Source organism: Polyodon spathula, chromosome 8, assembly GCF_017654505.1.
Source record: "Polyodon spathula isolate WHYD16114869_AA chromosome 8, ASM1765450v1, whole genome shotgun sequence".
NCBI classification, from domain to species: domain Eukaryota; kingdom Metazoa; phylum Chordata; class Actinopteri; order Acipenseriformes; family Polyodontidae; genus Polyodon; species Polyodon spathula.
In genome coordinates, this window is record NC_054541.1 from 33201512 (window position 1) to 33226862 (window position 25351).

At 35.7% G+C, this 25351-nt stretch overlaps 2 protein-coding genes across 2 annotated transcripts; one reads left to right on the forward strand and one right to left on the reverse strand.

The window, feature by feature from the left end:
- Positions 1–1263: 1263 nt before the first annotated feature.
- Positions 1264–10255, reverse strand: LOC121319810 (inhibitor of growth protein 3-like). The gene is made up of 12 exons (XM_041257648.1): positions 10133–10255; positions 9931–10002; positions 9003–9103; positions 8241–8306; positions 7850–7946; positions 5317–5388; positions 5111–5227; positions 4256–4419; positions 3284–3471; positions 2634–2826; positions 2279–2317; positions 1264–2001 (listed from the first exon to the last, which is right to left on the reverse strand). Exons 1-12 carry the CDS (start codon positions 10158–10160, stop codon positions 1885–1887), a joined length of 1254 nt encoding a protein of 417 aa, XP_041113582.1. The 5' UTR covers positions 10161–10255; the 3' UTR covers positions 1264–1884.
- A 3706-nt stretch (positions 10256–13961) lies between these two features.
- On the forward strand, positions 13962–24769 carry LOC121319811 (tetraspanin-12-like). The gene is made up of 8 exons (XM_041257649.1): positions 13962–14189; positions 14467–14610; positions 16023–16105; positions 16713–16848; positions 20022–20093; positions 20819–20926; positions 21168–21311; positions 24001–24769. The coding sequence occupies exons 2-8, from the start codon at positions 14545–14547 to the stop codon at positions 24304–24306; spliced, it is 915 nt and encodes a 304-aa protein (XP_041113583.1). The 5' UTR covers positions 13962–14189; positions 14467–14544; the 3' UTR covers positions 24307–24769.
- The last annotated feature ends 582 nt before the right edge of the window (positions 24770–25351 follow it).

The following is a 25351-nucleotide window of genomic DNA, read 5'->3' on the forward strand; positions in this document are numbered from 1 at the left end:
TGTTAATTTGGATTCATATGTTGTTTTCTCATTGGAAATAGGTAAATTTCAAAATATCACTGTCCTGGTCACAAAAGCAAAGTTTGTGGGGAATAATAACCATTTTCTATACTTCTGAGGCATAAGCAATTAGGAAATAACACTTACTACCCAGGAACAAAAATTATGTTACATAGTGTAATGCCAACATAGCCTATTGCATCAGGAACATATTCATTTGTATATCATCGTGACATGTAGGGGCAGGCAGGATGAAACTATTTTTTGAGAATTAACAAGTGTGTACAACAGAAGGTGTGTACACACACACAAAGGGTTATATTTGAGTGTAAACTACAATCTAATGGCGAAAAACTGTAGCAATTATTACTGGTCTTAATTATATGCATTTTGTGTATGTCATGTATGTCTTTTTTCATAAATACTGTCAATATTTACTTACACATACAAGCCTAAATGATCCTGTATATTAATATTAATAATAATAATAATAATAATAATAATAACAACAACAACAACATTATTTTATACTCGCTTGTGCAATGTTATTGTTATACTGGCAAAAAAAGAAAAAAAAAACAAAAAACTTTTGGTTTTCATTTTTTAATTTAACATTACAACTTCCCAGAGTGTGGTGCACTGAAATGAATCAAACATAAATTGGAAATGTGACAGCAGAAAAATAATGGGACAAATAAGACATACTGATAGGGTTAAGGTCAGTGTGAGAGTGAGGGCTTGCATACTAATGAGCCGATTCACACTGAATAAATCACTGCGCACCACTAAATTCTAAATGCCATGACAAACTGCCATTTTATTTGTTGTTAGTTACAAAACCACTGCCAGAAATGCATGACATCCCACCTATTTCCTTTAATATATTTGGGGATGAAACTCCAGATAACTGGTACAACACCAACTTTCCGATTGAAGACAGCAGTCCACCTGATTTTTTTTTTTTTTTTTGAGTGCACCAGCAAGTATCAAGAATAGACACATCACAGTAGATGATGAACTGCTAAATGACATAGAAAAAAACAAAAATTGAAACAAAAAACAAAAGAACTACAGCACGGGCTGTTAATGTACTTAAAAGATTCCGGTTCCGATGATAGATACCTTGGCTTATGCCTCGGGCCTTATCACGGTCCGTCGTGGTTTATACCTTACACAACCAATGCATTTTGTAATGTAATGCTATCATAGAATTATGTTGCTCATATGAAAATGTTAGCATATATAATAAACTTGACAGTATCAAAAGATTGATAATTGTATTGTTTGTTTTTTTTTACATTTCTCAAACATCATGCACCATATTTGGTGCAAAACAACACAAACAGATGTACATACTACAGAACTGTGAACTTTATTCATATACTGTACAGTGGTAGCCTTTGGAGAAAGCTTTTTTTGCTTCAGCCTGCTGACGTGTTCACTTGCTCTTTGCAAGAAAGGCATCCTCTGAATATTTTGGAAGTTTTTCAGCATTCCCCATAAATATTCTTCCAAAATTACAAAAAAAAACACAACCAGCAAATTACTGCATTGGATTTTACTTTCTGCGAGACATTTCTGAATCACTTTAGAATTAATTTTTAACTTTGCAAAATAACCATAACAAGCATCCCATGCTGCCAAGTGTTTGTCTTATTGATATAACTACGCTGAACAAAACGGAATGTGTTGTATGTCATTTGAGGACTATAAACATCTGCAGCAGTGAAAATATTTACTTTAGAACGTTACTTATTACATCTACGGGATCCTTAACACAAGGGCATTTTAAAGAAATGTTGCATGTATAAAAAAGTGAGAAATTACATTTGTTAAGTAATTTTTTCAAAGATTCTTCTTCCTCAGTCACCTGACCAACATGATCTACTTATGACGGCTTCCTCTCCTTTTCATAGCAGCAGTGCACTGGGGGCAGTACCACTTTCCTTTTGGAGCTTCTGTTAATCCAACACACCCATAATGGAACCACTCTATGGGACACTGCAAAAAATATATTTCATATAAAACACACGTGTAGTGTTGTTACTAATTAATCTGTATGCTAAATAAGAATAATACAACAAGTAGATGCCTTCAGAGTCACAATGCTATAAATTACACTGGTCGTAGGAATTACTTGGAGAGGCATCCTTACATTTTTTTTTTTATCATCTAGCAAAACAAAGTTTGATATCCAATCTACAATAACAAAATGTGTTTAATTTCATGGTACCCTCCCCCCCCCCCACATTGAGTAAATGCAATATAATATACTTACATCTTGATTATCACAACCAACCATTTCTCCGTAAGACACCTGGATACATAAAAATACAATTTAAATCAAACAGTATTTAATAAATAATGATCACCACATCCATCGGTGTACAGCCTGTTAAATATTGATACATTTATTGCAAAATAATAACTTTTCTTATGCATTACTTTTTAATCCAACCCTTCAACCATAACTATCTAACATAATTTATTTAGTTTATTCAATGTATTCAATGGGATCCATGCATGGCGTGTAAAACAGATTGATTAAACAGAAGGTAATATTCTAATTTACACAAGAGAATAAAATGAAGAATTCCAGTAGATGTTTCAGCCACACAAACCACAAAACCTACCTGATTGCAAATACAATAGCGTGGCTCATTCGGATCATATGCCCAGTCAACCTGATTGTTTGAGTCCGATTCTGGAAGTACAGAGGCTTGCTGAGAAAGTTCCTGTGCCAGAGCTGATGACGATGAACAGGAAGACAGGGATGACGATGAAGAGGAGGATGAAGACTGATGGTTTGAAGACTTGGTATTGCTTCTGGAAAACAATGTAAAACCACTTGTTTACATGGGTGTGTAAACTATCAAAATTACCATCAAGGATGCATAACTCGTCAAAATTAAAAATTTACTGTTTTGGTAAAATGGAAAAATCAAAACTAAAAACTGTGACGTGCCCTTTGCGTTATACCCTTTATTCACAGTACTATATTATGTTTCATACTACAAAAATATTGTTATTACATGTTTGGGCAATATGAAATCTTAACCCCAGCCCTCCTTCATCTTTGCATGGAAAACAAACACATGCGTTAATGACATAGTCAAGAACAAGTAGTACACGGACACAGCAGGGACTAACAATCACTTTTAATTATTCAAATCACAAATGTTTTGTTTTGCTTTAAATTTATCCCCAAACAAAAAAGCCACAATATTACTTTTTACCAAAAAAGTTATAAAAATAAATATATAAACTAAGAAATGTAACTTGCTTGGTTTTACGACCAGTCCGCGAGTCAGAGGATGAAGTCAGTGCTTGAGTCAGGGTAGATGCCAAAGCCGACGACGAAGACCCGGTGGACTCTCTTGATAAAGAAAACTCCCTTGTAAGTTGGAAGTCATTATTTTTAATAGCTTCATAGCTAGCCTTTAAACTAGATGTTCTTCTGCCTTCTTTCATCTGAAAAACACATGGATGTTATATTTTAACAAATTTATTTTTATTCCAGTATTTCAAGCATTTTTTACTCCTGCATGTGTCAGTGGTTTATATTAAAACGTTACTTTTTGAAAATGATTACCCAGTAGATAAGAGTCCCTATAGGCAAATAAACACTAATCTTATATAAAATGCTGAAGCTTGCTAAAGTAATCTACTAAAGGAATACACCCTTAATCTGTAAAACAAGGTATGTGTTTCCATCTCAAGGTTTGAGGACACTGAGCTATGCTCTCACCTCTAATGGTCTATCCTTTGATGGAAACATTCTGTTATTGTTCATGGTTAGCCATTCACTATTCTATATATTGTTGAAGTATACATAGTTAAGTGGGATTTTGAAATATTTGCATATTAACAAGTACACAGCCATTTACAGCTGGTTTCACAGATCTTTGACTACTAAAGGTGCTTAAGTAAGAGTCCAAGACTAGTGCTAATCATGGTGCAATAGGCAACCTAATTACCTTGGCTAACTTATGTTTGAACATGACTAATAAACAAAAAATGCAAGTTTACAATTTACATTGACTGAATCAATGGACAGTGTTGTAGAAAGGTACACCATCTTAAAAAAAAAAATTATATATACACACACACACACACACACATTTTGCATTAGATTTACATTTCACTCAGCAACACCACGCACCCCTCCTAGAATACCATGTTGTCTTTCAACAGCAGTAATAAAACCAGTTATGTAAGCCTCACCACAGCAGCACAGTAAACATTGCATTGTTACCTGTGCTGTTGCTTGTACTGCCTGGGCAGCTGCCATGGTGATGGCACCAGCACCAGCTCCAGCTCCTGAAGGTAATGAGCTCAGATTGTAAGCCGTAAGGGGCTGAGATGAGTTAACACTATAAACGTTGTTTGAAGAGGATGATAAACCACTGATGCGACAACCTATAAAGAAAATAAGAAAAACTGTTAAAACAAGAAAGTGTACTCTATGGCCCATTAATAACACCACAAGTGATTAATGTAAAACAGATAAAAGCACGATATGACAACACATTCATTATTTATTTAGTGTGGCCAATTACTTTACCGCCAAATTTTTTCCCCCAATTTGGAATGTCTAATTATTTTTTCTCCTCACTGCAATTCCTCCAAACAGATCAGGAGATCTGACAGATCAGTAGGCATCCCATGACCAAGCCAGCATCCTCTTTTACACCCAGGAACTCGAGAGCGGATGTCAGCAAGCTACCGGCCTCTGGAGGACAAAGGCCAGCCCCACAGGTGTCCACTCTGAGCTCAATGGGCACCTGGCCAGCAGGGTTCACTATAGTGCAACAAGGAGAAACAGTCCCTGCCAGTTTTGCCTACCAAACCCATAGGATGGGCAGAGCCAACGTGACGTTCTGGGAATTCATGAGGGAAGACAGACGACTCCACACAGCCAGGACGCAAACCTGAGCTATATGACTCTCCCATCACACCATGTTGCTGTGCTTTACCAGGTGTGCAGCTCGGGACTCATTACATTTAAGATAATCAAAGTTGCATAAAATACACTTCTATTGTGTAAGGAAAAAATCTGAGTACATAAATGTTCTGTGGTGTTATCACGAGAAAAAGAAAGCTCTATTACCTGGCGTATTTTCTTTTGAAGCATCTGAAGTGAGTGTAGATAAAAGAGCTTCCGATTTAAATTTCTTTTCAGGAATATGCTCTGTGGTATGATGAGTAGGAGTAGTATATTTTCTTTCTGCCAACAAAAAAGTTGCATTTAGATTACCACTGAAACAAACATACTAAAACTTCAAAAAACAGTAGTGAGCTGAAATAACTGCTTACTTTCTACAGAAGTGTGCAAGTGGGCATGGTGGTTGTTTACTGGCTGTGATGGACTATCCAGTTCTAGGGAGCCTGTGAGACATCAAAGATATACACATAAGCTGGAATGTTGCTATTATATTTCTTGTGAAAAACATGTATTAGGGAAGAAAAACATGCTGTAATTATGTAGCAGTCTATGATCAGAACAGTGGCAGATCTAAATACCACCGTGTATTCCTCCAAGGTGTAACTGACTGGCTCATTTATTAACATTAGTGAAGACAAATATAGCAGAATGGACTCGTTTATAATGGATTTTATACATTTTAAAGATTAAGTACAGTATTAAGATCTACCAAGGTTTAGCTCATTCAGGTTAAGACCCCATGGCGTCATAGAATGCCATTAAGAAGTCATGCAAGAACAGCTGAAGAAGCATACTGTGATGACGATTACCAAGTTCTCCACATTTCACTAACAGCTCCCTTTGCTACAGGGGTTGACGTAAATCATTACCATAATGAACGGTCCAAAAATGCTAATCATTCATTTCTTTAATCAAGCCAATAACTTGTGTAACAGACTTTGTGTCAGTTAAAAAAAAAAAGAGTTTGGTTTCAAAGAAAAGAATCACACTTTTACAATAAAACTTAAATACTGCTGTACATGAACTTGATTTAAGTTTAAAAAAACGTGACTGGTTGGCACCAGAGTACCTTCAGTTGAAATATAACTGGCATTAAATACTGTAAACAATGTCTGATATTTAGTTCATAAAGTGTAACAGTTTTTTAAACACCTCAGGCATATCAAACCTACACAGTAACAACACACAGAACATGAAAAACATCACAAGCAAAAAAATAAATAAAAAATAAAGAGAGGCTTGGAGGGATATCTGATAATTAGTTTTTCCAAGCTGATTAAAATAATATTACCAGTAAAGCATACAGTACAATGCTCTTTTGAAAAACACATACAAGTCAACTCATATTTGTGTTACTGTTGGTACTCCTGACTCAGGGAAAGCACACAATATGGTACCATACTACTACTTGTGTGTACGAAACTTCACTTTGGAAACAATAGTAGCGCAAAACCCCGGCCACGACAGATATCACATCATTCTATGGTCCACCAAAATGTGCAAAGCTTCGCAATGAGTATGCTTTTGTATTGGCGATTAAAATTGTCCAATTCTGCGATCCAAGTCTTACAACACATGCAGTTAAAATGTTTCCTGTCTTAAGTATCTGCAGATTATGTGTGCGGATATTCGTTCTCCAAGACAAACGTTATTAATATTAATATCAGTGTTCTACTCCGACTAACTCATATTGTTGCGTGTCTCTGTATTGCTCTTACTGAGCTCACCTGTAACTCAAGACCCTTGAGGACCTGCTACTTTTCCCACTTACTGTGAGTATTTGGCAATTATAAATGTACTGAATGTAAAATTACTGTATTTATTATTTTTAAGTTGTTTTTATTGTTAATTCACTTGAAAGAGAAAGCACATTAATTTTTCAGTCCATTTTCTTTCTTCTTTTCAGTTTTGTTTGCTAGTTTGCTTTCTTGCAGTAACAAGTCAGTAAAGGAGGCAGACTAGTAAAAATTGGAGTTTTGATTCCCCCAAAAACTCCTTTAAGCCTGCTGAAGAACTCTCAGACCAACATACGTCAAAACTACATCTGTGTATCTCTGTGTTTGTTTGAAAATGTGCTGTAACTGCAAATTTTGGACCTTCACTAAAATAATCGATTACTCCTGCCCTACTGTATACAATTGTAATGTCTTTGGTCTGTGGTACCACATTTGAGAAGAAGGGTGAAAGAGAGATTTTTGAGACGTTATAGTAATAAAATAATGACTTGGATCGAATTATTGAGGAGTTTGGTGATAAAACAAGTGATCAGGAGAGGATTTATCAGTATGCATGTCTATAAAGAGGTATGTGAAAAATACAGCGAACAAGGGGTGGGGCTTGGCTGGAGATACAGCACTTAGTGTCCTTTTGCAATTCAATGCCTTTTAAAACTGTTTTACTCGGAAAAAAAATGTTTTAAACAGCGTGTGTAAAATAAACAGCGCGTGTGAAAATAAATTGGACCTAATGCGCCTGACAAAGGCCGAATAGACTGCAAAGGGTTAAGGAGGCTGTGTGGTCCAGTGGTTAAAGGAATGGGCTTATAACCAGGAGGTCCCTGGTTCAAATCTCACTCACTGTTTGAGCCTGAGCAAGTCACTTAATCTCCTTGGCTCTGTCTTTTGGGTGAGACGTTCTTGTAAGTGACTCTGCAGCTGATGCATAGTTCACACATTCACACACCCTAGTCTCACACCGTGTAAATCGCTTTGTGATGGTGGTCCACTATGAAAGGCATTATATAAAACTAAATTATTAAAAAATAGATATATTTTATATATTAGATATAGATACAATATAATTATTACTAATTAATTGTTTCAGGTTGGTTTGTATTCCAGCATGCAAACTGTAATTACTTACAATTTTAGGTTACTGTTTATATGAAGAATGATAAAAACTCACGTCTTTCTAATATTTCTGTAATTCCAGCATTATCTGCTTCCAGTTCCATTTTGAACTTTGCAAGTTCTTGGTCCAGCTTTCTCAGATGTCGGTCAACCTGTTTTGATAACATAACAGAATCACCTGATAACACACCAAAAAATGATCCCAGTGTGCATGAAACCTATTTATACACAGTGAGTTTAATAGTATTCTCCAGATCTGAAATGCACACATTAGTTTTTTTTTTTTTTTTAAACTTTATTCTGACAACTTGGGATCATTTTGGTAGATGAAAACAAAGCTTTAGATTGACATCTAATGGTACTAACTGTACACTGCAGTTTTTCAATCTACTATATGTTTTAGTAAAATAAATCTGGATTTAAAGATTATTTAAGTAAATACTTACCAAGTCATATATCTGATTTGCTAACTGAACTTTTTCATCTGCATCTTCCAAAGCTTTATAATAATCCTTCAAAACAAACAATTAAATTAATTTGGTCATATTTAAAAAAAAAAATATATGGTACCTGTCACATGAAAAAAAAAAAAAAAAAAAAAAAAAAAAAAAATATATATATATATATCATGCCTGTGTGTGTATATATATTATATATAGGCAAATTTTGATTGAATAACTACTCATTTCAGCTTTATCAGTTACATATATGTCCATCTTTATTTAATTTTGAATACAGTAAAATGAGAACATTTCACGAGCAAGAAATGTTTGCTAATTTCGCATTTATTAAAAATCTGCAAAATTAATGTTGTGAAATGTTAATACACGTGCCATACATTAAAAGGAAAAAGAAGCGCAAACATTTATTCAGCAAAAAAGGACCTTGAAGGCCATTAGCGAAATTAAGTTGCTGCAAAAAAATCCTGTTTTACAGTAATTACAATAGAAGTCAAGGGGATGCCATGTCTGCATAGCCAGGTCTTCAAATTTAAAAGTGGACGTTGCAGGTGGACAGCTCATCTCAGAAAAATCTAGTTTATCTTTAAAACTTAGCAGTACAGATGTATAGGTGGGCATATTTTCTTGTTCACTACGAGGCACCAAGAATACTGATGTTTACCTTTCTGTACAGATAATAATGTTAAAAATGTTAAAACAGGTAGGCCTAATCCTACCAAATAACTGTTTTGGGAAGAAAAATTGTACCTTTTTGATTGTTTCCATTTGCTCCTCTTTCCATTCAGGCTTGTTGTTCTTCGCATTAATAAAAAATTCATTCACTCTGTGTTCTAGTTGATCCATGGCATCTGCAGCACAAGAAACATTATCTTACCACATCACACACAAGTTGTTTACCATGCCAAACCTTTTTAATCAGCATTCCAAATATGATATTTCTGTATGTACATATTTCAGAGGGTGACATAATGACAAGTAACTTTAAGATAGATGTAACCTTAAATCTATACTGTAAATAATGTACTTGTGAAAAACCTGAAAGTCAACAACAACTGTTTCTAATGGAATGGAGTGTACAGAAGTCTAAATAATGAAATAACAAGACATTCATCATATTGTAGTGTTTACATTTGTACTAGACATTGTGGGTTCTAGTTTTACCCTTCTTTGATGCCTTTTTTTTTTTTTAGAAAATTGAAAACAGTATAATTCTGTTACAGCACTTTGTGTTATATCTAGTCAAGAATAGTGGGCCTGAGGTTATGTATTTTCTTAAATATTTAAAATGCCTTAAAATGCTACAATAGGAACACATTCACATACCCATCTACTAACATGCTTTTTTTTAATGCCATCCCTTTCTTTGCTATTTTCTCTAAATGTTGTACACACTCAAGAACAACGATTCTAATAAACCAATGGCATTATTTGGGTAATGTATTTAGTGTTTTAGCCAACTCGATCTGTAACATTTTCATACATTTTTGTAACACTATTAAACTTCCTCCCAGAAGTCTGCCTCGCTTGTTTAAGGCTTGTTTTCAAACATTGGCTTTTTCAAGTTTGTAATTTTAAAGCACGGGTAGTTTAAAAAAAACAAAAGCAACATATTATGATTATTATTATTATAGACCACGGCTATGTTTTTAAAGTGTCACGTTGCAGCAATGCGTACTCTGAACTTGCAGGTCCATTTCTCTCATTTCCGTAAACCTGTCGCGCAGATCCATGGGAAGCTGTTCGATCACTGCCAAAACAGAGGGAAAAAAAATCAAAGAGAATAGTCACTCCGACAACAACAAGCACAGATAAACGGCGAATATTCCCTGACTAACCCACACTTTGCCACTATTAAATGTCTAAAACGTAATACTCACTCTCCAAGTAGTCTTCTAGGTACAGCATGTTGGTCAAATTGACGTTTTTACAGTTTTATTAAAATAATGTATATCTTCCAATATGGCGCCGTCTTCTGCTACAGCTTCAGAAAAAAAAGTGTTGGTCTCCAGTTGAGGTCAACCTGGCCGACGCGCGTTATCGTGCGCATTAGGATTGGTAGGATTCAGCAGTGACGCCTTCGCACCGGTTCCTGCGCAAGGGTTTATAGTAGTTGAAGTTTTAAACCTTGCAATTATGCACCAGAGTGATATGAAAATAAACTAAAAGGTCCAGAATCCTTTGTAAATACGTGTTGTTGACTGTCGGTATAATAGGAAAAAGATAGAGGGCGGCGATCTACACAACATTCAGCTAATAAACCGATATCAATCATAACAGTTTATACCTTGATAAAATACACGGTTTGTAGTTTTATCTAAATTATTAAACGAGTTATTTCGCCTCTCAGAAGTCTAGATTACAGAAGAATTTAGTCTTAAACAGTCATCCAAGAATCGTAAAAGTTGAAAATAATTGAATAATTGTGGGGCACATAATTTTAATGTCTTCTTAATTTCATTGGCCTACCAGTTTGTCAAATAACAATGAAACCATGAACACGTTTTTACAAATGTACCCCATTTCACTGCTAACATCGAGAGCACCAAAAGAAAAAAAATTGAAGTGTTCTGAAAATGGGCCACACGTTTCTCGTACATGCATTGCATCTTTAAAGCAGAAGCCTGGAATTGTGTTTGTGCATGTATGAAATCCTTTCTTTTCTAAGAACATGTGTTGTACCTGCTGTAAACTTTATGGTCCTGCATATCTTATATGAACAAAGCATGATCCTTTTTTTTTTTTGTATGAGCTTGGATAGAGGAGAAGAACGTTCAGAATCAACTGATAATTGAATTTCTTAATGGGAAAGGAGCAGCAACATGAGACAAACACTGTATACAAATATAGTTCGAGATAAGGCAGCATTAGCTATATATAAAGTAACCACAAGTGGGAGCTCTACTCATCCAGCAGAGAAGAGTACTGCTGAGTGACAGAAATAGTGGTTTACAATCGGCTTTACTGTACTTAGTCAGCCCTGCTGTTCCATTAGTCTTGTAGTAAATGCGACTATATGACACAAACTGGACATGTATGACAATCATAACAGCATGCAGTGATTTAATACCAGGTGCTGTGGTACCATGCATATGATATCCTTCAGTTTGCTAGTCCTGTGAAGTGAGAAATAATGCTACACAGGTAGAAATTAATGTCTAGTTAATAAAATAGTTTTTAAAGTAATTTTGACATGCTGTTTTGATAAATAAAATTATTTATTTTGGAGCTTATTTAGTGTGTGGGCATTTAAGTTCTTTATTCTTGTTTAATTAAATGGAAATGTTAACTTTTGAACATGAAGGCAGTTCAAGTTTGAAAACAAAACCATTTTTGTACATGTGTTTGTTGATCTTCATGAGATGTTTTGAAATGCTCTATTTTATATTAAGAAGAACCACAGAGAGAGATTCAAGGAAAAGTGTATTATCATTATCTTGCTATTGTTAGTTTTGGTGATGCATTACATTCTATATAAATTACAAAACCAAGAAAGTTAATGTAGTGTTTCCAACTTTAATGCATTTGTATTTTTATTTCAAACAAGCACATTAAAAAATACATCTTTATTTTGTCATTGGTATATTTTTTGCAGAAAACTTTAAAACAGTACTTTCCTTCAGACTTTAAGAATATACATAAAACTGGCTCTGCTAGCATGTTACAAACCTGTTTTGTAGGAAACTCACCACAAATTTTCCATATAATTAATTAATTAAATCATGTCCACTTTCTTTTGAAAATGATGCTGCAATCATAATTCCTCAGTGTTGCATACTATCCACTAAAACACTGAACTCTATGTAACAAATTAACTGCTGTTAATAAATCCATACATAAATGCATATGACTGCATACATATGTCAATGTGTTTAGTGTAAATAGAAATACAGCAATAATAATTACAATTAAGGTTTCTTAGGTTCTGTGTTACAGGCAGTCTTCCAATAATTAACACTGATCTTGGACTACTATACCTCAATTAAAATTAGTGCTAATCAGGGGTCTGTGAAACCAGACAATTAAGTTTTTTTTAATTTTTTTTTATTGTTTGTTTTTAACATACAAAGCGTATTGTATTGTAACATTTCAGTTCCCTCTCCTGGGGAAAGATTGCAATACCTTTTCCGAGCACAGTATTGAGTGATACTGGTTTAGCCAGAAGGAGGGGGGGATGGATCACGCTGATGTATGACATACTGCATAAGGCACCATTGAATGGTGGCAGCCCATTGGTTTGTAATGACTTTGGGAAATGGGTGCCTTTGTACCGAGGCATGAAGGCTGCCTCCCACTCCTCTGCATGTCGACATTATGGGCAACATTGATTGTTAGATGATCTGCAAAAAAAAGTAGATCAAATTGGGTTTCAAGTTTTGACGGGAAGTGGCAGTTTTTGATTTAGAAAAGTCAACATGGCACCTTAGGAGATACCAAGAAGGCTATTATATCTTGTAAGATGGAGTGAAATCGGTTTTCTACTTTGCATGTAATTGCTTGTTGGCCCTCGTGGGTCCAGTGAAGATGTTTTCTCTTAAACTGTAAATGTGTCTTACTGTTAATGTATTTAGTTATTAATAATCCTAATGTCTGAACCTCAGTATCAAAAATTAAAGGATATTAGCCATACTTTTGATAAACTTTTAATCAAATGACAAGATTAATTAAAATCTTACACAGGAAAAAAATGAAAAATTGTAATGGAGATATTTTGTTATTTTGGCACTGCCTTAGAAGTAACGAGTCTTGCAGAAATTATTGGGCAGATTATTGATTAATTGTGCTACAGTTCAACAATGGTTGCCAAGAATGCACACACACGCACACACGCACGCGCACACACGCACACGCACACACATATATATAATGCACATCTATATATAACTATTAAACATTCAATACTGCTGAGTTTAGAATTACTAAAATAATTTTAAATTCAATGGCAAACATCTAAACTAGCAGGTATTCTAGTAAAATAAATAAATAAACAATAAATTTCCGTCAGGGTTTGCAAACCTCAGCCCTTAGGAATTCCTAATATCCTCTGTTTCACAATTGTATTTTTTGTACTCTCTGAATATGGGGGTTCCTGATTTCTAGTGGCCTCTCAAACATAACCTCTTTGTTGAGTTGTACTACCTTTAAGAGGCTGTGTGCTGCGATAATGTTATGCCCGTGAACATGTACATTGTGTATAATGCGTGCACAGCCCCACTATATTGGTGATGTTATACCTCTAGCTCTAGGACCCAGAGGAACGCTGGATACTGTCATGTAGCAGGAGCGTGCGCATTTGTGCTGAGAAAATGCAGTGAGTGAAGTCTTAAGTATTGACAGCAGAAGACAGTTTGAAGAGCTGGGAGTTTTGAACTCATTAATGGCAGTGGCAAACAAGGAGGGGAACAGATTGCCTTGAAAATAATTCACATGCCTTGTATTTCAGATTGACTGTATTTAAGAATTTATATTTTTTTACTTTAATAGTTTACAAATGTTCCTGTTTTCTTATTTTGAACATAACGTATAGATTAACATCATCGGGCATCGTTTATAATAACCCTAATATGATTATAAAGACAAGTCCCCGTATAATATTATATAATTACTATATATATATCATATATATATCATATATATATATATATATATATATATATATATATATATATATATATATATATATATATTGTATTGATGTTTTTTTAAAGAGTCATTGGTTTTCTGTAAAGTGCAGTGCAATACACAATATAAATCCATCATTCTAGCTAAAAAGAAAAAGAAAGAAAGAAAACAAATGTTCAGATGACTGCAAATCTTCCCACTAAGGAATAACTTTAAACTAGTGTCAACTCGCTGGATTTTACTAAACTTTATCGAACAATAACATAGGCTATTCAAGAAGGTCGTTAAACCACATTTGCTGATGAAGTTAAGACGGTATGTGTATTATTATTATTATTATTTATTATTTATTATTATTATTATTATTATTATTATTATTATTATGATGCTTTCATTTGTCTAAAAAACACCTTCAATATATCGTATGCACTGTTGATAATGGATTATGCAAATAAATTACAACTCACTTGTATTATTATTTTGCTTTAATTTGTCTTGAAAAACTCATTCAGTATGCAGGGACAGGTGGTAATGGATTATACAAGATTATGCATTATATGAAGTTTTGTTCATTATGTGCTTGCTTTTTCAGCTGTTTGTGTAGATAAGGTTTGGTTTGGAGGAGTATTAAAATGATGAGACCTGCCCAGCAGTACCAGCAACGTTCAGAATGTCCAGGGAAGACTCAGTGAAGTGCCTGCGCTGCCTGCTCTACGCTCTCAATTTACTCTTCTGGGTAAGAGAAGTCAAGCACCAAGCAGGTGGCAATGTCTCTGCTCACATTACAAACTAACAAGACACGCTTTACTTTGAACGGATTCGCGTAACTACTCTGAAAAGGGTTTACAGGTTACTGTTTCTGTGGATTAAATATCCTGAATTACTTTATTTATTTATTTATTTATTTATTTTCCTGTGTATCTGGAAGGTACATTTAAAGTGAACTTGGTCAGCATAAAAACCTGTACAGATTTAGTATAGGCTACAACATTGAAAGTTCACATTGTTCTTGTGCATAGCAGTGGCGTAGCTAAGGGGTAGTTTTTGGGATTTGAAATTAATTATTCAACTACATGGGACAATAAAAAATATCAGCCATGTCGGTTTTAGAGCAAAAATCTCCCCCCCCCCCCCCCCCCCCCCCCCGGGAAATTCCCCCCCCCCCCCCCCCCCCCCCCACCCCCCCCCAACCCCCCCCCCCCCCCCCCCCCCCCACCCCCCCCACCCTGGAAACACCCCCTCACCCCCCTCCCGGTGTATCGTGTCTGTATATTGTAACGTTTCTTTGTTAAAGCAGGCAGGCACATCACACAGGGCGAGAGCAATCCACACACAGATGGAGGGCGAACACGAACCCGGGACCTCTCACACTGAAGCATAGCATCGATACCGCTGTACAAAAGAGCCGGCTCCTTTGCAAGGAGCGTATATCGAGCTTATGTCTTTGTATGTGATGTTACCTACCAGCCTTGCTGCTGCCTTGTCCCATGCATGCTACACTCTCCCCAGCCAGGCTCAAGTCCGCCCTGGACTTGCTCACCAGGCTACAGTCCAACAAGTGTGTGCTGGAGTACCTGCATCCACTGCTGACACCAATGTAACGTTCTAAGTTAACGCAGGCAGACACAGCACACAGGGCAAGGCAATCCATATGCAGGCCAAGCGCGAACCCGGGACCTCTTGCACTAAACCATAGCTCTGATACCTCTGTACAAAAGAGCCGGCTCCTTTGCAAGGAGTGTATATCGGGCTTATCAGTTCTAGTAGTGTTTTTCTTTCAATCCTGTAATGTATATTGTGTGTAGCAATGATACTCATTCAACCATAAAATATGAGTAATCTCTGGATAGCTATGTAAGTCCACATAGGAGATGTAGCTTTCCTGATTACAAAATTCTCTTTAGAAGAGAAGTGGAAATTGAAGACAATAAACTGAAAATTGATTTTTTTTTTCTCAGTGTGAGAGGAATTTTATTTCCCTTCAATATCCACTTCTTACTGTGCATTTTCTTGCTGATCCTATTAATAAATCACAAAAAAACCCTTTCTTCACATATTTCTGACCACATCAATAAGTAATTAAAGATAACTTATTTCCTTTTCAAATTCCGATTCATTAATGTAGTATGTTTCTGCATTCCCTGCCAGTTGATGTCAGTCTGTGTTTTGGGTGTGTCTGCCTGGATGAGGGATTACCTGAACAATGTGTTTATTTTAACCGCTGACACCAGGTAGGTTAATCTAATGTTTTAAAACTCAACCTTTACGGATCTCTATCTTTTTTAAACAGCTATATGACAGTGGCATGACGTTTATAATGTAGATTGTATTTTAAAATCACTGCAACTGAAAATGTACAAACTGTAAATATGCTTATGCTACTGTAATACAAAACCTCCTAAAATGTGATACAGTGAGTTTTATTTTGTAATCAGTTTGAAACCTTTTTAGTGCTTTATTTTAAATTTTAAAAAGGCATAACATTGTACACTATAGTGGAACATTTACAGATATTTTAATTGACACTCCTTTCCACATACTCAGTATTATTCAGGGCTTGTAAACTACAATCATTATTACAAAATGTTGAGTTGCACTGTAAATGTCAGTATTACAGTTCATGTTCATAACCTGGCCTTTGTGAGCATTTAAAATTTGTGGGTAAAATCTTGGAAGGACACAGTTACATTTTAGTACTCCAACTTTTTATAATCAAGATTTACTTTTTCCAAAACTGTTAATAACTAACTACTGCTGTGAGTAAGGAGAAATCTTCTGGGTAAAAAAAAAAAAAAAAAAACCCAAAAGTTTCCAAACAGAGTTATTGTTTGTTTACAGGCTGGAGGAAGCAGTGCTTCGGACCTATTCCCCAGTGGTGCATCCAGTGATGATTGCTGTGTGCTGTTTTCTAATCATAGTGGGGATGCTTGGTTATTGTGGAACAGTGAAGGGCAATCCACTGCTACTTTCCTGGGTATGTGTGTGTATTTCAAAGCAATTGAGTTGCTGTGGGATTTTGTGATCTGATGTACAGAGCAGTAATAGCCTTGTGTCTATTTTTATTTTCCTCCAGGTGGTAGGGAATGTTTAATCACACCAGCACCTGTTTTGATATTTATGAGATTTGCAGTTAATAATGGATAACTTGATTGAATTAAGAGAATACAGAGGGCCAGAAAAAAATATAGCAGTAGGGCCAGTAAAAAATAAAATCCTGTCGTAAACAATATGGCTTTTATGGGAATATACTGTAATTATGTTAAAATATAAACCATAGTAACACCTCAAGACAAAACAGTTGTCTGGACTGTCCCTCATGTAATTGATTCATTTGTTATTAAAAATGCATTCCTTGCTTGTATTCTGAAACAATGAAAAACTGCCTGTCTCTGTCACTATGGGCAAAACAGTAGCTCTGGCACACTTTGATAGAGGGCTGATAGAATCTCAGCTGGCAGGAGCTTCAGTATCTAAGATTGCACAAAGTACCAATGTTTCACAAGGAGCAGTCTCAAATGTGATGACTGTGTGAGACATTATGGAGAACTGACTTTATTGCAAATTTCCATCCCCAACATTTTTGTCCAACCATAGTATTTATTGAGTGTTAAACTTAAATGTTCAATAATGCTTGCAATAAAAATAAATAAATAAATAAAACTGTTTCCGTCCAGCCCTCGAGTGTGTAAATATATTATTTATATTATGGTCAGCCAATGAAATTGCATTACATCACACAAATAAGTGAATATCTATGCATTTCACTGTCTGCAGCTGTAAAAAAGTAATCAAGCACTGTGCTGATGAGAAGCTGTAAAAGGAATCATTCCAAACCTGCCATGCTATGTGAATAATTTCAGTGTAAATGATTTATGGCTGCACTACTTTGAATTACAAACCTGAGTCAACACATTTGTCAAACTTCTGAGGGTGACGAGCATTAATCAGTGGTAAGGTGTGGTTAGCCTGTTCAATCATTTACAGTACACAGCAGACTTTACAGTGACTGGAGTAATCTTTCTTTACATGAAATATGTCTTAAAGATAAAGAAAACCAACTCCTTAGTTTTGCTGGAAAACAATGGACGTTTTTGTTTTTTACAGGGAGTTGTACATGGGTTTGCAAAGTATTATTCCCGCCAAAACCCTGCTGATTCCCAAGCTTTTCCCAGGCAGGGACCAAACCTGGGGTTTAGGGATTTTACCAGAAAAACATAACCTGCAAGGGACCAAAAGCATACATATTTACACTAAAATATGAAGTGTTGTATCTGCAGCTTTGCCTCATGGCATTGGGTTGTGAGAGGATTCATCCAGTGTATAGGACACCTGGCATTATTGTTGTTGAGACTAGTACACTCATATATCATTTTAAAACTACAAAAAACTTTTCTATTGAGCAAAAATGTACTTCAAGAAGGATTTTGTGAGACGCTTTGTTATGTGTAGCACAACAGTGGTTTTGATGTGGAGATACAGTTGCAGACAAGATTATTGGCACCCTGCGCTTATTATACCATAACTCAAGGTAACAGATTAAAGACAAGCATTTTATAATCTTTAACCACTTTTGCAATAAAACATAAAGCAAAATACCTAATGTCTATCTAGTAATTTAACAAATAATCTTGATCAAAAAAAACTAAAAACCGATTTTATTTAAAGTATTCGTTTATGTCAAAAATATAGGCACCCCTACTTTAGTAATTTGTGTGTCCTCCTCTTGCTTTTATTACAGCTTTCAGAAGTTTATGATAATTCTTAACCAGTATGTTACATCTTGGTGGTGAAATCTGGGCCCATTCTATCTTGCATATTTCCTTTAGCACAGACAGATTGGATACAAAATGCTTGGCTACAGGTTTTTTCAGATCAGTCCAAAGCATTTCTATTGCATTGAAGGCAAAGGCCATTGCAGAACTTTATCTTTATTTTCTCAAGAACTGCAGAGTTGATTTAGCTGTGTGTTTTGGATCGTTGTCGTGATGGAAGGTAAACTGTCTGCCAATCAGCCTATGAGCAGATGGTATCATTATACTCTGCAGAATGTTTTGATACATGGCTGCATTCATTTGATCATCAATCACATGAATGTCTCCAGTCCCTGAACTGCTAAAACACCCCAATATCAAACCATCTCTGGTACAAGGTTTTCTTCTGAATGCTTTCCCTTTTTTTCTCTTAACAAGCTATGGTCCATTTTTGGGGAAAAGTTCTATTTTAGTCTCATTGGACCAGAGGCTTGTTGAAGAATGCTTCAGATTTCTGTTCATATTTCTTGGCAAATTGTAGACTGTTTTACGAATTTTCTTTAAGTGTTTTTCAGCGAGGTCTGGTCTGTGTCCAGGTTCTTTTGTGCAGTTCTTCTGTGCACTATTATGCCTGATGCTTTTAACTTTGTTTAAGTCCTTGGCTGTTAATCTTGAATGTGTTTTACCTCGTTGTACGATGATCCTACCTGCTACGCCCATAAATGGACGTCCAATTCTTTCAAGCATTTCAGTTGAATTTGTTGCTGTCTGTTTACGTGCTAACTAGGCAACAAGGAGGTCAAGAGGCTAAAAGACAGTAGCTTCTCCACCCTAGCACAATAGTTTTAAGGTTAGTTCTGCTATTATTTGGGACAGTGCTCTAAATTGATTGTGGTATCAACAGAGTAATAGCTGCTTCATTTGTCTTGCACAAATATTTGGAGTTTTCAGATAAACATTCCAAGTCTTTGCCATTTTGGTACAGTTAAAAGCTAACCTAATGGAAAACTTGACTAAACATTTATCTTAATAGGTAGATGGCTGTGGCTTCAGTTTAGTTTATCATGTAAGAAGGGTGCTGTTTACAGCTGTTTTACATAGATTACAGTAACAACAATGCACAGTTCTTGCATGTGTTATAAGACATGGGTTCATTTTAAAACTAGTTCAGAAGCAAAACAACCAAATAGTTGACCAGTCAGGTAGTTTTATAGAAAATACAAAAGTTATTTAAGTTAAAATAACAAAACCCCTAACTGTTTAAAACTCAGAATTGCAGGTTGCGTACCAATCTGAAAATCTTCTAGACATGAAAAAATTAGAAATCCGCTACAAATACAGCATTTTCAGGGATTTAGCAGAGAATTCTTCTAATCTAATGATCTTCCTTTGGCAGTACTTTGGAAGTTTATTGGTGATATTTTGTGTGGAGTTGGCCAGTGGTGTGTGGACCTACGAAGAAAAAATGGTAAGTTAAAATTAATTAGACTACACCCCCCACAGTGGGGGGGTGGGGGTGGTCCCACCCCCAAGATCAGTTAATGTATTTGGCCAATAAGAAAAATACAGTTAAATCTGCATTAACAGTCATCTTTGTGGCCAATAAACTGATATTACCTTAAAATTAGCAGAACAAAAGTCCTGTGAAATCTGTTTTGAGTGCTGACACTGTTAATTGTCTAACATCTTTACAGCAGTAACTTATATTGCTGATAACAAGAGAGTTGCAGCTTCACCTGAAGCTTTGATCCATTCTATTGACAGGTGTAGGAGTATGGCTACAGGGTTATGCACTCAGCAAAACTATGAGGTTACTAGCAGATGAATGTAAATTCTGTTCTTAGAACTAATCCCATTAGAAAATGGGATTAGTTCTAAGAACAGAATTTACACACTGTTGTACTGGTATAATAGAAGGTATCATATTTTTCAAAGCATTTCCTCCATTCTTTATTTGCCTTCTGTTATGAGACTGAATATTTTGTTGTTCTGTTTTAACAGGTGTTGTATAATTATAATTTTTTCCAGAAAAAAAGTTAATAAATGTAGTGAAAACTTCTGGGTTTTTATATTCTAATTTTGTACATTGTACAGTACTTTTTTTTTTCTTTCAAAATAACCTGTGAATCTCTGAATTTGCTATATCCTGTCAAAGTTGAAAATTTAATGTACTTACTCTATTTTCTATTCCAGATCCCTGTTCAAAGCTCTGATATGATCAGTTTGAAATCTAGAATGCCCAATTATGGGTTGTCAAGGTTCCAGTGGCTAACCCATGCCTGGAACTTCTTTCAGAAAGAGGTCAGTGTTTTATATTTGAATGCTTGGTGGAACAAAGAACTATGTTAGACTTGGGTATAAACATCTACCTACCCTGATGGTGGTAGACAGATATCACTACATAAATACTTGGTAGGCAGCTCAGCATTGAAAGAGACAATAGAATAGGTACTGTGGGAAGGTGTCTGTACTTTTAACATTGTTAAAATAAAGGCTGTGAATTTTAGATTATTCCATAGAAGCTCATATCAGGTCTTTTTAGTTCAAGTGCTGTGGTGTGATGTACTTCACTGACTGGCTGGAAATGACAGAGATGGAGTGGCCCCCTGACTCATGCTGTGTTCAAGAGTTCCCTGGATGTGCCAGGCAGGCGCACTATGAAGATCTGAGCGACCTCTACCAAGAGGTAGGACTTCTTGGTTATCCACTGGGAATCATACCCAAGCTGTTGTATTTGGAAACCTGTCTGTAATTGTTAAAAAGTCAGGCTGTGTTTTTATCATAATGAAGAAGCAGTTTAGTATTGAGTAAAACATCGAGAAATTACAACCATTTTCTCCACTAGATAGCATATAGTATTTTATGAAGCAGAAAAATAACTGTTTAATATACTTGCAAGAATGTAGAAAAATAGATGTTTGCATTTTTACAGTACTGTATTTAGATTTAATTTAACACAGTGTTCTATAAGTTATTTACACCAACTCAGCACTAATTACCATTAGGAAAAAGAGAAGGAGATGTGATACCTTTTATTGGGCTAAGTAAACAATAATTGTTTAGTTAAGCCCCTTTCACACTAGCGTGAACTTCCCTGGTCAGAACCTACCCAGGCAGGACCCGGTGTCTTGTGGGTCGGGTACTCTATTTCACACTGCTTTTGATAGATCAGGATGGACCTGGATGACAGACGCAAGTAAACAATATGTGTATCAATGCCCCGGAAGCAGCTTGTTACTGACGCTTCTATCCAAGCTTCTCTGGATTGAACCATCGCCCCAAATGCTGATTAGAGCAAATGTTTCTTCAATACTGCTGCAATATGGCTCATGGTGTGTCTCTAACAACAAAAATGTGGCTAAACAGAATAAACAGAAATGTTCCTTGCGGAAGTGAAACTTTCATGCAGGCGTGGCTGTTTGTTATTTCATCGGCTCAGAACAGCCGTCAAGCATTTTGTCTTGCTCAGCCCGGGTCAAAGCTTGTCAACCCACATCCTGAGGTGGGTCACTGGGACCCGGGCTAACCCAGCCTATCTGAAAACAGTTCTTACTTATAGGGTAATGTCTTACAGTTTGTGTTTCACATATGCATTCTGTAGTCTCATATCATGAGATTCAGGAAGCTGTAGCTTGGGGCACTTTTGCTTTTCTATTTATTCCTGTATGCTGACCTAAATTCTTAAAAATTACATACCAGTGTTGTATCAAATCAATGTATTGAAAATGCTGCATGTACTTTACACAATGAGCTGCTATACAGCTGTGTTAATAATTTCAGTGGAGTCTGTGTTTCTGTTAAAGGTGTTTACAGATATTCCTGTTAATTTACTGTGACAGTTTTTTTTATAATTTATTTCTGGATCATTTCTGTAACCCTTACTAATATAATATATGTTGCATGGTGTTTGGAAAAAAAATGTCAAACAAGCATTATACATACTGCCCAAGATTTCCAAATAATTTTCTTTCAGGGATGTTAAATTAGTTTGTAGTTTTAAATTAATTCAACTCTTCTTAAAGTTTAATAACATTTAGGTGTTAATTAAATTGCATTGAAAACTACAAACACAAAAAACAACATCACTATTTTGTATCCATGTGTCTGAAAATTGATACATTTTCACATTCTTACAAACTGTATTCCCACAGTTATTTTAATCAAAGCATGTGCTATGACTACTATGAGTACTTCTACTACTATGACTGTGACCATCACTACTGTTACTAGTAGCAAATCACTACCATACAGCAAAATGCTGTTACCTGTCAGTAACCCGCTGATAGGATTAGTTTTTAATGACAGATGCTCTTTGAATAAGCAGCCACACATGGTCAGTTATTGGTGAGGTATAGTTTCTAAGAACATTATAAATTCCAATTTTTTTTTTTTTTTTGTGTAAATTCCATTCCGTAAAGCCATGCAGACTATTATCTGTGAATCACGTCCTGTCAAGAAGTCCCTGACCTTAGCCTCAGAGGAAACCATTAGCATGAACGTGAGATTCACTGGAGCTGGAGTTGTCTTTTTGACAAAAGGAAGAGCATACTTATACATGTGTATTGAATGTAGTGCTTTGTGGATAACAACAGTCCCAAGAAGTTCCCCACACTGCCTCACCAAAGTGCTGTATCCAAGCTGTGCTTAGGAATATTTTGGCCTGTGTACTTGAAACGGGGGGAAAAAAAATATTTTGCCAAATTTGTTTCTAAGCATGTGATTTGTTATATTACAGTAGTTCAGATAAATCATACTGTTTCCTAAAGAATACCAGTGTGCTTATCACAAAATTAATGATGTTACAATGTGCTGCGAAACTGTAAAAATGGACAAATTCTGCCATTCCAGCCAGTGCTGGCTAAAGTCAGTAGCATTTTGTCCAAGGCTTTTCTCGCTGATTGGGACTATAATTTATAATGTTTCTATAACCACAAATATAAGCAGAAATTCCATTTTGTTATTCAGCAAGAAGAAGCAATTAAGAAGATGCCTGCAGAGAGTCAAATAATTATTTCTTTTAAGAGGGGGCAGCTGTGGATGCCAATAGAGGATTCATAGGCATGTCACACTCAACAGTGAAGAGCTGTCTGCCAGGAAATAATGAATTGCCCTTTTACATTTCCATTTCTGTTCAAAACAGTTCCCTAGTTAGGTCACATCGTACATATTCTTGCATTCACGTACCAAATGTTGAAAATTCCAACCGCAGGATTTTAAGACACATTTTATATGGGTTTAAGCCTCTGGTATATTTAATGTCTTTAAGTGGGGTGGTAAATACAGGTATATTTTTCAGGCTGGGGGTCAAATCTTATTTAATTTTATACATGTTTAAATTTGTATAATAAAAATGATTTATTTGATTTATTTTGCAGGGTTGTGGTCCAAAAATGTATAGTTTCATAAGAGGCACAAAACAGCTCCAAGTCCTGAGGTTCCTGGGTGTTTCTATAGGAGTTTCTCAGATCCTCGCCATGATTCTTACAGTTACTTTGCTGTGGGCCCTCTACTATGACAGAAGAGCTCCGAGGCCTGATCAGATGATGACCTTGAATAATGACACCTCCCAGCACCTGCCATGTCATTCAGGGGAAGTGCTGAAATCCAGCTCAACCAGGACCTTTGAACATAGGACTACAGCTAACAATGTCAACACAGAGTTTGAGATGGAACAGTTTTAACTGTCCAACAACTGAAAATGATATTATTGCTGCAAAAGTCTTATATATCTTATATATATATATATATATATATATATATATATATATATATATATATATATATATATATATATATATATAGACAAAGGAATAAGTAACTTTAATTGAGTCTTAACCTGACTCCCACTTGTGGCAAGATGGCTGGCAGGGGATGTCAGACCCGAGAGGAGACACAGTACTGGGGTATGGAAGCGCTGATGCTCAAGTTTTAATAATAAATAAAATATTTAAACAAAAACAAAACACTTAACAAGCAAAACAGCATGGTAGCCAAAACAAAACAGGCTAAACAGACACGGAACAAGCAAGCATCGTGCTGGTGTTGAACCAGCACGGGTAGCAATTCTTATTTGGATTTTAGCTTTTCTTTTTATCTCACGACTCACGTCTTGTTCCGCCTCTGAACACACTAACCAAGTTCAGCCAAAGCTGCTTGTTTTTATATCGTGGCCGGGGATTAACTGGCTATTAATTACCTAGTTTATCCCTGTGCCACATTCGCCACTGGCTTTCTCATATGCATTGTCAATAATCAGTTGCTGTTGACCACGCATTCTCACGATTTTATCTGGATGGGGCATTTTAACGCCATCCAGGCTGTAAACAATAATAACAGAGCATTCAGTTTTTTAACAGTAAAACAATAGTAATACAAATAAATACAAAATACTCACAGGGGCATGGTGCACCCCATCACACCATGAAAAGAAGAATATTGCACAGGATAGTTAGGCTACCATCATGCTGCTGAAATCAAATCCAGCTGTATTATCCCAATTAACATGCACAGAAAAAGGTATTGGGATACACATAAATAGCATCTTGTCTTCTGACTAGTGGAATAGACACATTGTACTGTAACGTACTGCAAGAGTTGATGGGCATAACTCATGGGTTAAAGAAAGACTGTTTTCTTTTTAACAGCAGTCAGATTTTCATTTCTTCATAAAAACAGACTTTGAAAAAAATATGTTTAAAGAACTTAAAATGTTTTGTATGGGGCCGA